This window comes from Chaetodon auriga, chromosome 12, assembly GCF_051107435.1.
Source record: "Chaetodon auriga isolate fChaAug3 chromosome 12, fChaAug3.hap1, whole genome shotgun sequence".
NCBI lineage: Eukaryota > Metazoa > Chordata > Actinopteri > Chaetodontiformes > Chaetodontidae > Chaetodon > Chaetodon auriga.
This window is the reverse complement of record NC_135085.1, coordinates 9796594-9813485: the sequence shown is the minus strand read 5'-3', so window position 1 is coordinate 9813485 and position 16892 is coordinate 9796594. Positions and strand designations below refer to the sequence as shown.

Genomic DNA, 16892 nt, shown 5'->3' with positions numbered 1-16892 from the left:
GCATCCACTGCTGTCGAAACACTCTCCAGCCTTTAGGATTGCTTATTGCTTTGGTGACTCAACGCAGATGAGCTGTGGTGAACCTCGAATGAATCAAGATGATAGACAACATCATTGCGATGCCACAGAAGACGACAAGTACCTTTTAGACCTACAGGTTCACCACAGACGCACTTTAAGCCTCCGATTTCACACTGTAGATGCACATTTGTGCGTTTTTTCTTGTGTTTGCCGAGGGCTCCCACAGCCTGCAGACACTCTATGTGAAATGGAGACCCCAGCTCGTTCCCAAGCATGTGGCCATTATAACAGAACTGATGATCAGGAAGATAGCGTGCGCTCTATTTATAATATGTGCGCGAAACTGAGCGTCTGCGTCCCTCCGTCGTTAGCCAATGTACATCCATCTGGTCGCACTGCATCAGCTGCCACGACGGGGCTTGTGTGGACGTCACTGATTTTTTTTCTTCTCCTTTCCTCACCTTCCTCTTCTCGTTTTTTTTTTTTTTTATTCCACCAGAGCATCTCTCTCCTTCTGCTCTCCCCCTCTCTCTCCCTCTCTCTCTTCACCGCCCACTCCACTCACCGCCGCCTCGCCGGCTTCTTCGCCTCACCACATCGCCCGCTGCCCTTTTTCTGCATTTTTTCAGGGAGAAGAAACCGCACATTTTGGAGCAAATAAAAAAAAAGAAAAAGAAAAAAACAGAATCACCATGGCGAGCACCGAAGATAAACCGGCCAACAAGGAGAACACGTCCAGCTGGAAGGACTCCATCTACAACCCGAGGACCGGGGAGGTGCTGGGTCGCACGGCCAGCAGCTGGGGTAAGGATCCCCGCTACACAGCAGTCAATTAGGAGATGTGCTTTGACATTCACGGGGCTTAAACCTAATCTGGTGCCCTCCTCTTCTCATTTTCAAAGCATTAACAGATGCGTGCCTCTTGACTAAATAGCCTGCTGCATATTTCTGTGCATATATGGGTAAAAATGAATGCCATACAGATATGGATTAGCGGAGGAGCCATCACAGGCCTACGTGAAGGTGTAAAGGAGAAGCCTGTACCAAGAGGCTCACGGAGATGAGTGATGCTATCAGAGGTGTGTACCGGCCTGTCTTTGCTGCATAGGCAGAAATCAGCAACCAGGTGATGATCAATCTTAACACGAGAGATTTTTCATATGTATCATCCACATTAACAGGATTATCAGACAATTGACAGTGAAGACCTCAGTTGATCAAAGCCCTCGTTACCTAATCCCATCTGATGAGTGTGCCTCAGCATTCCTGTGCTCAATCTCTGCCTGTTCAGGCCATACATTTTATATAATGATTCCCCAGTTATTTCCAGAGTGAGGGAGTAACTCACGACCCTCCCTCCAGCAGCCAGCTCTTATAGGCTAGCGCTTGCTGTCAGGCTGCCTGGGCCCCTGTGCTGCTGTGCAGTGGGATGCTCCATTGCAGTTGCATGGCCGCCCACATTAGCATGCCTGTCAAGGTCAAATGGGATTCCCTCTCTCCTCTTTCTCTCTCTTTCACGCACTAGGCAGGTGCATTGTGGGATGCTGTTGGAGAGGAATGAGAGGAAGGGGGGATGTACAGCAGGAAGCTGAGGGGTCCATCCCTTTTTTTTTTTTTTTTTAACTTAGAGGGCATCCATGCTGTGCAAGCTGGATGGTGGTGAACCATTTTGAGTCAGATGTTTCCATAGCTGTGGCTCTTTCTTCCCCTCCTCCCTGCTTTGGATGAATGAGGCTTCAGATGCTGTGAGCACTGTGCGTCATCCTTAAAGCCTGTGTGATTTGACACTGAGGGGTCTCCAGTGAAAATGGCCTCAGATCTGGTAGCAGGAGTAGCACAGCCCTCTTGATCCAAAATGGTTACTCTCGTAAGGATCGTAAACTCAAATGGCAACTTCTCTCAACCCGAAAACAAGGAAGGATGTGGGAAATCACAAGGCATTTGTCCGAGCTCGAGCGTAGTTAATTATACATGACCCTCGTCTGTCTCTGTCCGTCATTATGTCCCCTTTCTGTTCCTTTTCCTTTCTCCAGCCCTCATCCTGCTGTTCTACCTGGTTTTCTACTGTTTCTTGGCCGGTATGTTCGCCCTGACCATGTGGGTGCTGCTGCTCACTCTGGATGACTATGTGCCAAGGTACCGAGACCGCGTTCCCTACCCAGGTTAGTGTCTGTCAAACACACATTCCAGGGGAGGGAAACAGGGCTTTCAGCTACTGGAACTTGCAGCATTTCTTTTTGAGTACATCCATTATTCATACTGGCACCAATGAGCCGCTGTCACAATGATGTGCTAACATTACAGCTGCTTTTTGTATCGATCTATTTTGAAGTCTCTTCCTCCTCAGCAGTGCAGGCTGTTGACTGGATGGAGAATGTTTTCCATCCAGCTGTAATTCGAGACAAGCCCGCCGATGGCTGTGCATCAGGATCATTTACTTCTCTACTCTGTATTGCTTTCTGTCTTTGTTGCAGGGTTGGTGATTCGTCCAAACTCACTGGACATCATGTTCAACAAATCCGACCCGCTCAAGTACGCACAGTATGTCAAACACTTGGAGTCCTTCCTGCAAAGTAAGTGCACTTCTCCCCGATGCAAAGATAAATGAACATTAAAAACGGATTCCACTCTTCTTCCTGCAGACCTTTTTTCCAATGATTCGTTCCATTCATCTGAGCGTGTCTGCGTCTCCGTCTTTAGGATATAATGACACGGAGCAGGAGAAGAACGAGGACTGCCCCCAGGGAGATTATTATGTGCAGGACAACAGCGAGGACATGACAAAGAAGGCTTGTCGCTTCAAGAGGGGCTTCCTGAGTCTGTGCTCTGGCCTCTCTGACACCAATTTTGGATACGCTGAGGGAAAACCCTGCGTGCTGCTGAAAATGAACAGGGTAACACCCGTTTTCACTGACCGACAGCTGCCAAAATTCCTGATTAATCCTTTTATCTCTAGCTTTGGTTCTACACAGTCTCAAACCCTGGTGTTTCCCTCACCTCACAGATCATCGGCCTGAAGCCTCGTGGGGATCCTTACATCAACTGCACAGTAAAGGTAAACATGCTTTTCCACACTCTGCTGTACATGTGCTGTACTTGCTCGTATGTGTATTTTTTTCTTTTCATTTCTCTCATAAAAGATGACCATAACAGTCTCAATATTTTCTTTCTGTTGATCTTGCTTTCATTTCTTCCTTCTTTTTGTTTGTTTTTGTGTCTGATTTCTTTCTGCATGCTGTCACTGACGGCTTTAGGGTAAGATAATATGCAAATTATGAGGATAAGGCCAGTAGGAGTGTTAACACATTTTTATTATGTAACAGGTCATTATGCAGGTGCCTCTAAACCCATTTTAGTGCCATTTTCAAGTCATCTTAAACTAATCGGCGTAGTTTTAAACCACAAATGTCCTTTTTGCAGATTAAAGCAGAGCACATCATGTTTTCTCTCTCATATAAGTCTCTTTGCTAACTACACAGGGTCATTCATTTTCCTTTTCTCCATGTCCCATTTCATGTGATCTTGGGGAAGTGCGATTTATTTAACATAATGAAATGCATTTAATGTCAAATTTCCATTGACTAACACGTGTTCTTCTTTGTAGAAAGAAAACCCGGTCCAAATGCAGTATTTCCCCAGCGAGGGGCGTATCGATAAGATGTATTTCCCCTACTATGGCAAGAAAGCCCATGTAAGTATTTATCCCCGGTCGGATCACGTCTGCTAACGTCCTCTCAGGGATGTGTTATTGACAGACTGTCTCTTTCTTGATGCAGGAGAATTACGTGCAGCCCTTGGTGGCTGTAAAGCTGCTGCTCGCCAAGGAGGACTACAACAAGGAGCTCCCGGTGGAGTGCAGGGTGGAGGGCTCTGACCTCCGCAACAACGACGAAAGGGACAAGTTCCTGGGCCGCGTCACCTTCAGGATCAAGGTGGTCGAGTGAGAGGGAAGACAGGTGGTAAAAGGAAACCCAATGCAGAGGCTGCCAACATTTGCTAAGGATTTATGTTTAAAAATGTAAAAAAAAAAAAAAAGAAAAAAAAAGGAAGGAAGTGTCAAATACGTCGCAAAGATGGCATTTTCGGGGGGGGGGGGGGGGCAAACAGTTCGATGTAGATTAGTGTGGCTTCCTGTTGGAGAGCCAGTCAGACGCAGATATCGAATGTTGCTTTGATGACTTTTCTGACCCTTCTTTCTTTCATGATTCCTTGCTGACCTCCTCAAAGATCCCCAGAACAAAACACAGGCTCTGCTCCTGCTCTGACCCCATCCACCCATCCACCCATCCTTCTGTTCACCTGTTGCACTGCTCATCCCTCACTCTGTTTCTTCTTCTAATTATTATTTTATTATTTTTAGCATTGGTGTGATTAGATAACTTATAGCCATTGCAACCAAGCCATTTGGAGCTGTTGTGTAATTGCTGATACAACTTTTTGAAATGTTTTTTTTTCTTTTAGATCTTCCTGCTGTCAGGAAGAGAGCGTTGTTTTCATCTCTCCAAACTGTATGAACAACTGTATTATCGCTGGTATTGAGAGGATTTTTATCTTGCTGTATAGTACAATTGAGAAAGTAGAACATTTCCAACACAACTCCAGAGTATTCACATTATCACATCACGAAGACTTCATAGGAACGTACCTTGATAATCAAGTATAGCCACTGTATCCCTGTATATGAAATGCCAATTACAAAGTCCCTTTCTACATATAAATACATTGTGATCTTTACCATATTTAGGGAGTTATAGATAGATCTTTGTGTTGTGGTCCGCGTAGCCACAACCCAGTCTTGTGCTGTCTGTTTGTCTGTCTGTCTGTCTGTCTGTCTGTCTGCCTGCATGTCCGTCCGTCTTCCTGTCTGCCCGTCTTCCTGTTTACTCACCTCTCCACCGCAATAGCCAACATTGTGGGTGAGCCCTCCAGGACCAGATAAGTTGTCTCGCTCCACCTCGCAAGGGTGCTGCGTATTGTGGTGGCTGAGGCAACACACACACACACACACACACACACACACACAAACACACAGAAGGTACAGTGTGAAAACTGCGTCAAAGGCGGAGAGGCGCTGGGAAAACATTGCAAAAATAAAAAGTTCACTGTAACTATGTACTGTATATCTTTACGTGATCTGTATATCTATCTGGGTCTCAAAGATTGTTTGTTAGTTTTCTCTCTTCTTCAGCCTGTTGATCTGATTGTCTGCCAATCTATTACTCTTCAATGTATATATATATACACTATCTACCATATTTACTTAATTCACATTGTATTTTTGTCACAAAACACAATGTCTGTGCACTGTAAAGAAATAATTTAAGCAAAGATTTACAGGAAATTATCTTATTCAAAGCTATGTTTACACAGTCTTAAAAGGAACCCACATTTGAAAGAACAACTTGTAACATCTCTTCAGGGTGCCTTAAGACCTGATGAAATAAATTGTGGAATAAAAGTGATTTTGAAGAAAAAAAGAGAGTTTTTTCTCCTGTCTGTTTTTTGAATCGTTTCTTCATTGGGTTTAACTCTTTGGGCCTCGAACAGTCAGTGAAATGAAGCCATCTGAGAAGTTTAGAGGGGACATCAGTCATTGGTGGGACCGCCAACGACTCATAGATGCTTGAATTGTGATAAGGCGCCCCAACCACTGCTTATTGTCACAAGCCCAAAAGGTTATGAAATACTGATTTAATCTTTGAAAATCTTTCTATATACTGTATGTTTCATGTATTCAAATGTAAAATCTTACCTTAGTTTTCCCTAATACCTAGTACCATCTAATACTCACTGTCCAAGTATTTCAAAGCTCTGCTAGTATCTGAGTAATTGTACTTAGTTTCTGTCCACCGCTGCTTTTGGTTTTTCGGCTGGTTTATCTCGGTTTTTGAGCAAAGTCAGGGCAATGGACGTAAAATAGAATGACGAAACACACAAGAATCCAAACTGCAAATTGTTTGTGAGCTTCATAACTTGACAGCGGAGAGAAACCAGGCGCACTGAGTGACATTGCTGAGATAGTGTCTTGGCCTTCCATCACTGAGCTCTCAGCCACATTCTCGCCATCATTGTGGTAGAAATGAGGAGCCACAGGAGGGAGCCAGAAACATGGTGAGCTGAAGAGAGCGTGGCTCAGATGCTGATGAGGTTAGTGAAGCGTCTTACATTTCCCATTTCTCCATCTTGTGTCTTTTCTGATGACACAAATCGATGTCGACACATCCACACAGCGAAACATCCCATTGGTTTCTACAGTATCAGGTGAAATGAGCCAAGAGGGTAAAAGCTGTAGTTTGTTTTTTTCACCTCCACCACTAAAATCATATCCAGTAAACTTGTGTTAAGTTGTGTCAGGTACATGGAAATCTCATTTTATCTCAAATTATTTTGATGTTTACGGGAACATACACTGCATCCTAATCACTGAGAGAATCGTTATACCCATAACTAGACCCACAGAGACTGTGGCGCCTTTGTCAGTGTTTAAAGAAGTCTGATCACACCTGTCTCCTCTACCTGCACAGCTCCTCAGTCCCTCCACCTCCCACAATGTGCTGAGGCAGCAGCAGCGGCTCTGTCCATCACTGACCTGCAGCTTCTATCAGGTCCTGCTATGTGAGATCATCTCTCCAGGCTTAGCGGCAGCATGTCCTTGAGTTAGACTGCTGTAAATGAGTGGGGTTGGTGACAAAAGAACATTTAATTGACTGGCCAATAAAAGGGAAATGTAAATGTCAGAACTACTTAGAAATGAAAGACTGGGCTGAAAATATCTCTAAATAAGCCTCTGCTACCTGTGTTTGATGTGTTATCAGTATCAGTGGGCTCACATTTCCCTGTTCAGCGCCCACAGGCAATTGGCTGATTCTTAGATTTGTCTTTCTAAAAAAAATAATAATAATAATCATTACTGTAGCTGCTGTTTTCTGCTCAGACCGTCACTTGGCAGTAACATCTAGATACTTCACCTGAGGGGATTTGAAGCTGATTTAAGCAAAGAAGGCGCAAGGATAACACTGGTTATCGCCTTATCAGCTAAGAGGTGAACTTGCCAATTTGCGGCAGCCTGGAGCACAGCCTGGCTGTAGTCAGCATCCTGAGAGGGATTAATGCAGTTGATATTTTTAGGTTTTACTCCAGAGTCCCTGGCAGCACTTTCTCTGTGGTTATATTTAGGCCGGAGAACATGCATAACATGGCACAATTTGAGGCCCTCCCTGACGCTGGTGGTGCTCTGGAAGCCTTTTTAAGCCCCAACACTGCAACAAATGTATTGAGACAAACACATGAACATTCGTAGCCACACAACAGACACACATTTTAAAAGACATATGTTTTAATTCAAATGATTCAAGATTCAAGGAAATCTCTGCTTTACTATTTCTATAGTAGCCATTCCTCTCATGTTATATTTACAAGTACAAGTATCATATATATTTATGTCATATTAACATTAACTGTAAAAACTCAACTCTGCCCAAAATCTGGAAATTATTACCCTGAGACAAGTAAACAAGAATAACAAGGATTTTCTTTTGAACTAACCCAAGTCTCTATACTCAGCTTAACGACCACAGCAGTGGAGTTTTTTTTTTTTTTCAGGATCTGGCTAGTTTGAGTTATTCTCACTCATCTCAAACTAAGAAAAGAGCCCTGAAGTATCACAGTGTTTCAGGGCGGTGGACAGGGCAACCTGCACATTCCTGCTGCAGGAAATTATTGCCCAACTCATCTAATTTACCTCCTTCATATGCAGCAATGAACGTCTGTTCCTGCACTCATCGCTCTCCCAGCATCCCAGCGATACAGACTCTCCATTTGTCACTGAGTTGAGCCTCATAGCACCAACAGTAGAGGGACTCAGTGAAAAGGTGTTCAGTATTCTTCATTTTCTTTCAAATAAATTCTAAATGACTTACATCTCTGCCTCTCGCTCTCTCTGTGCATAGATTTGGATAGATTTCTTTATATACAATAAATACAATCGCAACAATTGCCTTTTATGCTTTATATAAAACTAAAATATGTAGGATGTAAATGCGGTGACAGCCTTAATTATAAGGTTTAGGATCACAGCATATAGTGTTAAATAAGCACTAGAACTATCACTGTCACATGTGCTTAAAAAGCATTCTGCATTGTAGAAAGTGTGACCTCATAATGGCATCAATAATGGAGGGGGAGTGCTAAGAAATGACGTAACGTCTGAAAAGTCTACTTGAAGAAACTCAAACTGAACAGTTTCAAGGTCTAGAGGATGTTTGTTCCAATTGGTTTCAAGCTTAATGTTGAACGTAACAGCATTGTTTCAGCAGGTAATTCTACTGCAAACACTGTCTGAAAATTCACTTCTTAGGCCGTTTGGAATTAGACATTTTCTTCATAAAGTAACATAGTGTTTCTGGCACAAAGCCCTCTGACTTAGCAATCTAACACTAGCATCCTTAATGAAACGATTGTGAAAATTACTCCTAGCAATCGTTTAGGTTCAACGTGGTTGCACGTCTACATCATTACATACATATATTTGCAAGAAAAGCTGTGAACCAGAGAGACGATGCCCAAAATATGTCATCACATGCTCCGTATTTTACTGAACCTTGCCTCAAAAGCAGTAGATCTCTAAACCATGAGCATCCTTATAAGAGAGGGTGGTACATCTTTCTCAGCATAGACGCTCATGCTCGCCTCTTTCGCGAAACATCTTTTACACCAATGTTAAGTATATCTGACTGATAAAAACAAATTATTGAGTGATATTACTGGTTTCTGACATCAAACGTGTGGCTTCTCACAGCAATATACACGTGCCAGACTTCTTTTCATCATCGGGATCTCCTCCACCCTCTTTCCTGTTGGGATCATTAAGCTCGTCAAACAGTCCGGTCTCAACCATCTCCTGCTGCCACTGAATGGCCACAGCGCCCGTGCTAAATTCCTTGAAGAATTTATCGTCCTTGGCGTCAAACTCGATGCCCTTGATCTCGGAGAATTCGGCAATGTCGCCGGTGTCCTTAGCATAGACAACATTGGGCTTGGGCGTCCAAGGAGGATCCACCAGCCCGGCCTCCAGACGGGGGAAGTTGATGGACTTGAACCACTCGTGCTTCCTGGGATCCTCCATGTTGTTCCTAATGAGATAGCAAAAAAAAACTTCTCCATCAGTGTTTGAAAAGTACACTGTCAGATTTAATGAAGTAAAACGTGGAAACTTTTGGTTACAGTTAAGGTGAAAGCATTCTCAGCTCGGTGGTTCCCTTACTCAACCAGATCATTCTTAATAAGCTTGTTGCTCCAAAATTTGACTCATATACTGTTAATCAATATACTACACTAATTCCAATAAACCAAAAATTGACAACATGTCAGATTCACTACGCGACTGTGTGTAGCCACTTAACAGCACATGACTTGCTCTTACTTCATGCCAAGGCGCTCTTCGATTTTCTTCTTGAGGAACTGCTGGATGATGTCCTTGGTGACAGCATCAAAGCACCTGTGCTCCCACTTGGGCTCCTCGTTGATAATGCGGCGCTGCACCTCTTCCTTCTCCACCTTCTCCTTCTTGCTCTCGGGGCCTTTGAAAGGCGTGTAGCCAGCCACCATCTCATAGATACTGCAGCCCAGGGCCCACCAGTCCACTGATGTCCTGTATGGAGTTTTGTTCAGGAGCTCGGGGGCCATGTATGCTCCAGTACCAGCCTGGAGGAGAGAGAGGAGGGTAGGGGGACTGAATTGAATATGAGGCACATCAATACAACATGACGTGACATGAACATTGCAAACGGTGCATAGCCATGTTCCTGAACAGACACAGAAAGAACAGAGGTACAGTCTTCTGGAGTGACAGAATAATAAAGAACTACTTTACAACAACGACAATACAACCTTCATCCAAGTGACATTGACAAGTGTTGCATACTGTTCGTTAGTTGCCTGGGTTACTAATAGCTTTACTCTCGTCTTTGCCATCGTCTCTTTCTGTCTCCCTCTGTGTTACTTTGACCTTCGTCTCTCTTGCCTGCTCTGGGCCTGCTCCTCGGTTCGCCTCCCTCTATGACCTGACCTGCATCCTCGAACCAGGAGCTTAATCCTAATGCTAAGCCTACTACCTGTCAAGAGTCATGTGTGTCTACACACTGACAGAGTTGTCCAGCCTCTTATATAAAGTCTGGCCATTTCTGGATGATCCAGCCACCAGCAGAAATGCATAGCACCCAGACAACACACAGACATGCCATACATGGAAAACTGGTGCAGAGTCAAGAGCTCCTGAAGAAACCTGAAGAAACCCTGCTGAAAAAATCTTTTTCAGGAGAATCCTATGTTAGCACATGAAGTGCTTTAAAGGTACGGTATCCTTTTATAGCACTTTAATAAAGCATCACCTAAGAGACATTAGCATGACCTCAAAGCAACTGACACTGAATCATTTAGCAAGCTCTTACAACTTACAACTGCTACTGTAAGTGTCATGAAAATGTGCACCTTGTTTTTTTTTGCATGACAGATTGTGATCATTAAACTCATTTGAGAGCTGTCCTCATCCTAACTCCGATGCCTAACTATATTAAACTGCTGCATTATTTTCAACTTTCCCTTGTGGCTTATAGTACCAACGTTCTGTTCACCTGACATGTGTGTATCTGTTGGTAATCAGTTTAACTCAACAAATAAAGAACCTACACACTCTGGTCCATCAACGGGGCAAAGCTCTTTCATGACAGGTGACAAAATGAATCTGATCTGATCTGATCTCACTGACATTTTTCATCCCGGTTGAAGTCACCTTGTTTGCAAAATAATATGTCTAAACATCTTCAACATTCAACAGCTTTTTACCGGGATCTGTCAATCTAATCAGGGACAGACTTGTGTAATGCCCACTAAGAGGATTAGCGGACCAAAGCCAGCCTTGCCTGTAGGAGGTTAGCCCAGTCATTTTGGCTGGTTGAGGAGCATCAGAGTACTGGATAATGAGCTTACTGGACTTTCATGGAACTGAGAGCTTACTCTTTGCTACTGCAAGTAAGTCCCGAAGAAAGAATACTTTATCTTTCTCAGGTCATCCATAGGTTACGGCATGTCAGGTGTAACATATTGTAGGTGTTGTGAAACAAAAATGGAAGATATTTGAAGACAATGTTCTGTACACTCGTTCATTCTCAGATTCTTCACTCTCTTTGTAAGACTGTGATCACGCCCCATCTCTATTAAACATTTCTGTCAGCACCTGACAAATTTTTAAAGCGTCTGATCTGACAGGCCGTCACGGCGCTCTGTCACTGACAACCGTTTCTTCTGTATATTGTTGAGTCATCCTCATTTAGATGCAAGAGCCGGTGGTGGAACATCAAGCTGAACTCACTGATGACTGTTACTCTTGCTCATGGCAAGAAGAAGAATTATAGGCTAGAGACTTCCTGAAGTGTTCTGCAGAAGAGAGGGCACACAGCTGAGGCAGTTCTCTCAAGGTAACGCCTCTACAGAAATAACTAAATCTCTGTACCCAAGCTGCTGAGGGAAACCTTCTTACATATATTGACTGTGACTGTTACGAGCGCTGGACCTCCGAGGTTTCCAACATAGCCCCTACACAAAATGGTGGCCTATAAATGGCCTGGCTATAATCTGACTGCTTAAGGATCAAATGAGTTACATAATGGATTCAGAGACTCTCATTGCACAGATCTTTAAGCATTCTGTTAATCCCTGTCCGGATTTAAAAGAAAAGCCCCCACCAAGACCGGCAGCCTGTCCAAGAGCCTGAGTCCAGTTTTTAGCTTCATCCTCATCTTCAGATAAGTGAACCCAGACAGGGTGCAGATGTAGATGAGGTGCCACCCAGCAGCCAGTGTTTCATTCTATTTCTTTTCTGTTGCTGTTTGTGTGTATGTGTGGTCTTAAACTTAGTCCAACCATGTCGATGATGACTTCAAATCCTGCTAGTTTCAAGATCAGCTACACAGAACAGCCTGTCTGCCATTTGGTGTGTGAAAGTTCAAAGACCTTGAATAATAGATGAAATGGCCCTTTAAGGTAGACATCTTTCACCATGATGTAATGTCTATTATGATTCCCATTATCGTCGCTGACATCATCCAGCTGGGTCCTCTCATATTAGCAGCAACCTAATGGCTTTGAGAGTGCAACTTAGTGCACTTAGAGCACTTTTTTTATTAGGTTTCAAAAGGGAAGAGGTCTGCATTTGCCATTTCAACCACAATGTCACTGCTACTCACCATCTGTGTAACAGTCTTCTCTGGAGCAAGCTCGATGGCCAGACCCAAATCTGAAAGTCGGCACTGGCCTTGGCTATCCAGCAACACGTTCTCTGGCTTCATGTCACGGTATATGATATTCATGTCGTGCAGATGCAGAATGCCGGTGGTGATCTGCGCTGTGTAGTGGATGATGCGCTTCATCTCAATGCCCTTGTCTGCGCCCTTGCCATCATAGCCTATGTTGTAAATGTGGTACTTGAGGTCTCCTCCGTTCATCAGGGTCATGACAAGGCACAGGTGGGTCTTGGTGTCATAAGCGTATGCCAAGTTGACCAGAAACAGGCTGTTAACCTTCTCCAAGATCTTCTTCTCCAACAGGGCCATCTTCTCCCCACCCTTCTTCTTCAGTCGCTTTTTACACAACTTCTTGCAGGCATACATCTGGCCTGTGTTCTTCACCTGAACAGCGCATACCTGGAGAAAGGCATTATTTGTTAAAAAAAAGATGGGCTTTTGTATTACCAATGTTTACACAGTTCTCTTTGGATATATTGGAGTTAATTTTTCACAGAGCCAAAATATGGTCTACTGGTAACAGGCTGAGAGGCAGGTGTGTGGGCAGCACAGGAAGCATTGTGCTACACAGATCAGACAGCAGAGATCTGATTATAACTTGTCCTGTGTTTGAAAGTGTACAAAACTTACAAAACAGACCTTTAGTACAGTACATCAAACAGAATAGATGAGGCTGATCCTTTAACTCATCGATCTATGCATCACATTTTTCGTGATTTCACCATGGATATAATCACAAAAAATGTCTCCTCTAGAGCAGTAGAGGGACAGTGTGTGTTTGCTTTGTCATAAATCACTGGTTGGACTGAAGGTTCAAGAAGCCAACCTGGCTTGACCCTTGTGTCCCAGCGGGGCCTTGGCACCCCATTTGCCACCTGTCTCACTCACACCTTTCATGTATTGTTTACTTCCTTCTCTATAGGCAGACAATGAGGTTTGTCCACTGCATTTGCACTGCTAAGACAATAACATGAGCAGTTTCAAAATGATTATCCAGTATCATGCACCATGTTTAACTTTAAACCTCTGTTTTTGCTGCTTTAGAAGAATTTAGCATTTTAGCCACAGCAGATTTAGAGAAGGTTTAGTAGCTGCCTTTACCTTTGTTTTAATTAACAATATAGTTAAAAATTACTTGAATCATTTTAAATGTCTAAGCCACTGTCTACACTTGTATTATTGTATTTACCTAATAAGTTTCCTTATTCTGGGATGTATACTCAAGCTCGTTGCTAAGAGCTTGATTCAGAAAAGAGGTTCCTCAAGGGTCGATTGTGGGCCCTCTCTATGTGCATATCAGCCACGGTAACTTCTAACAATTTGCCTTTGACCTTTTTCAGACATCTCTCATCAATCTCAAATCTTTCAGATGATTATCACAACAATGTTTTTCTTTTACCAGAACTCATACTGATATCTTCAGTCCCTGATATTCTGGCTCCTTTACTATGTTTCCACAACAGTTTGCCTGTTAAAACAGACAAGCCTGAAACTTCTATCTGGAGTGATTTTATATTCTTAGTTGCTGAGTTATTTTTTTCTGTGCTCTACTGTCATCCTCAGGTCCATATTGAAGAAGTGCTCTTGATCTCAATAAGACAATAACAATGTCTATTAATCATCATTTAAACAACCACAGCACTTAAGTAGCTCTATTAAAGCAACATCACTGCTTCCTGCATTGTGGCTTTGTATTTGTTACTTGTGAAACATCAGCCAAGATTTTCTTTAAATTCAAGAGAAAGGCCTGTATGCTACAGGTCTTCATGGTCACCTTGAGACAAGGTAAATCCTCACGATTATCTAAGGTATGATCTCTTGTCCTAAAATATCCTTTCTTATGCTTCAAAGCAAACGTTCCTCGGCAGCTTAGAGGTTTCCTAAGAATGGATTGACACTGACACTGCATTATAACACTACTTCTGTAGCTCCATCATTACAATTCCAAAAGATGTTGAATGCATATTATCTTGATTTTTTTTTTGTCCATACATACAATACAAAATATGATAGTAATCCATATTTTTGAAATGAGATTACACCATCATGTGTAAGGAGCATTTAGAGTCCTGCAACTAAAAGCAGTGTTCAAAGTTAAATTGTTTGTCGTAACACACTCTTCAACAGACTTGTTTGAAACTATATGTAGGCGTGTTTGCATGCTTACCTCTCCGAAGCCTCCTTTGCCCAGAGTTCTGAACTCATAAAAGTATTTATCACTGATGGGCTGTCTCTCATACTCTTTCCACTGGAGGAATTTATCAAAGAATGGGCTGGCCTGGTAATCTGTGAAGGGTTTGGCTTTTAGATATTCTCTCACACCTTCCATAACTTTGCCTTTCATCACCTCCTCAAAGGTGGCATCTGTCACAGCCTTGCATTTGCCAGCAACCTCATCATTGAGAAAGGACAGGAAGTTCTTGGAGTCAGCCTTGCAGAACTTGTTGATGATGTTTTGGCGTGCCTTGTCTTTTGCTGCACCTTCAGCCAGATCCCAGTCATACAGCTCATCCAGGAAATCAGCAGCAAGCTTATATTCAGGCTTCGTTGCCAGGAAGTCACGGAAAAACTTTTTGCCAACAGGCTGCCTTTCACAAAGTGATGTAAAGTCCTTGTCGATGGACGCTCGTACCGAAGCACATTGCTCAGGCTTGGGGAGAGACAAGCTGCGACGGCGCTTTCTCATCTCCTTGTCATCGCCACCCTGAGCCTTTAGGTAGGCCGTGTTGGCCACCAGGTTATCCAGTCCCCCCATGTCACACATCTTGGCGGCTGTATGTGGTCTGTCCCCCCTAAGTGACTGGGTTCTTCAGTGGCTCCCCAGGGATGCAACGTCTTTCAGAATGTATTTGTCTGTGTGAGAGTGCAATTCGCTCCAAAGCCCGCGTGCAAATGAGCTCCTTCACCCAGCCTACCTGCAAACCTAAGACACACTGACACACCCAGTAATTACTCATTTAGAATTAAATACCAGGGAGGGATTTTGGCTTAAGGATCTTTGTGTGGTCTATTCAAGGATGCTGTGCACGGAAAGGGAATCGTAAGCGGGCTCTGTCCTAAGAGGCTTTGTTGCTCTCTGTATGTGCGAATGGTGTTCAGAAGTCTCAAACAGTGATCCAATGGTTTCTGTTGACTATGCATTTAATGATGACAAAGAAAGCAAAAAGGAGGAAAATGTTCTAGAAAGGAAACTGGCAGAGTAGTAGTTTTTGCAGGATCTTCTCATGATCATTCTGGAGTTATGCATTTACATATTATACTGTAGTATATGGAGAGAAAATACGATTGTATTTGAAGCATTTCAAAGATTACTGCTGATGACTTTCACTGAGACAGGCAATATAGTAAACCATGGCTCTACGATATGGCAGAATATCCACCTGCATCCTCATCTTCTCTTTCCTCCTCCCAGCCTCCAAAGAGCAGGTACTTCAGAGAGCTTACTCCTAATCTGTCTGCTTCTCGTTCTGCCCTCGTGCTCTTTCATTCTCACATTTGCCTGTGAGTAAATACTTTTTTTTTGGAGGTATTTTCAAAATGTTTCATTTAGTCAGGTCATGTTTACAGTGTATTAAACATAATTTAAAAAATACAATTTTACACATTATTGAACTGACTAATTCTACATTGAGTCATTGTGTAATAGACATACTACTACTACACCTACTACTACTACTAATAATAATAATAATAATAATAATGATATGTGGCATGTGGCATGTGGAGATCTCTGCTGTATGTCTGTGATATTGAAAAGTAATACCTTTATGTTTTGTAGAATATTTCAAAAAGTTGATGCATGAAATGATAGCTAAAGCGCAGACATATGTGTGGTTTGATTTTAAAAACGCAGTATGCACATACTATGTTAAAGCAGTGTATTTCAGTGTTCATCTATTATTCAACTCAAGAAAAGTTCCACAGGCCAAATAATTGGATGATATGATCTTGATGAGTAACACTTGTGCATAGTCTTTTGTCATTACCTGTGTACGTGTTTTTTTTAATGAGTGCACAACAGCACACACATTTTAACACACAAAGGTTGTTAAAAGCATTGGCAAGCCATACTGTATGTGGTAGATCCTTTATGTTATTTATTTTGAGCAGGGGGAAAGTAATGTAAGATTATCCTCCCTGGTCCTTCTCAGTCACGGAATGTGTGTATTATGTTGGTCAAGTGTACAAAATAAATAATGAATTGAAATGAGCGACATTAAGTGCTCAGTGGGATGCAGCCAGTGACAATTACAATCATATGGTGATCAAATAAGTGACGTGCTGCATAGTGAGTACAAGGCCTCAATAGCTGGTTTCTCTACCATAAAATACACTTACTCTGCTTCCTACAGCCCCGCTGGATAACAGAGGATCACATCAATGGGACACCAGACCTTCTTTCTGTTAGTTTGTTTGAGAATAGCTGGAGGAAAATGACGTGAGTTGTGTGACAGACCTAAGGTATTAGACTGCATAAATATGTACTGTTCGATACTGTATACAGGCAGGTGGTCTTCATTTTCACACGTGTGGTAACAATTTGGCTTCTTCCTGCCTTTGTTGCTTTTGGCA

General features: G+C 42.8%; 2 protein-coding genes across 2 annotated transcripts; one reads left to right on the top strand and one right to left on the bottom strand.

The window, feature by feature from the left end:
• The first annotated feature begins 390 nt into the window (after window positions 1-390).
• atp1b3a (ATPase Na+/K+ transporting subunit beta 3a) lies at window positions 391-5502 on the top strand. Its single transcript, XM_076745000.1, has 7 exons — window positions 391-825; window positions 2055-2183; window positions 2496-2594; window positions 2722-2915; window positions 3026-3076; window positions 3626-3712; window positions 3798-5502. Exons 1-7 carry the CDS (start codon window positions 714-716, stop codon window positions 3963-3965), a joined length of 840 nt encoding a protein of 279 aa, XP_076601115.1. The 5' UTR covers window positions 391-713; the 3' UTR covers window positions 3966-5502.
• Window positions 5503-7577: 2075 nt separating this feature from the next.
• grk7a (G protein-coupled receptor kinase 7a) lies at window positions 7578-15226 on the bottom strand. The gene is made up of 4 exons (XM_076746042.1): window positions 14488-15226; window positions 12264-12719; window positions 9443-9723; window positions 7578-9152 (listed from the first exon to the last, which is right to left on the bottom strand). The coding sequence occupies exons 1-4, from the start codon at window positions 15082-15084 to the stop codon at window positions 8813-8815; spliced, it is 1674 nt and encodes a 557-aa protein (XP_076602157.1). The 5' UTR covers window positions 15085-15226; the 3' UTR covers window positions 7578-8812.
• Window positions 15227-16892: the final 1666 nt, after the last annotated feature.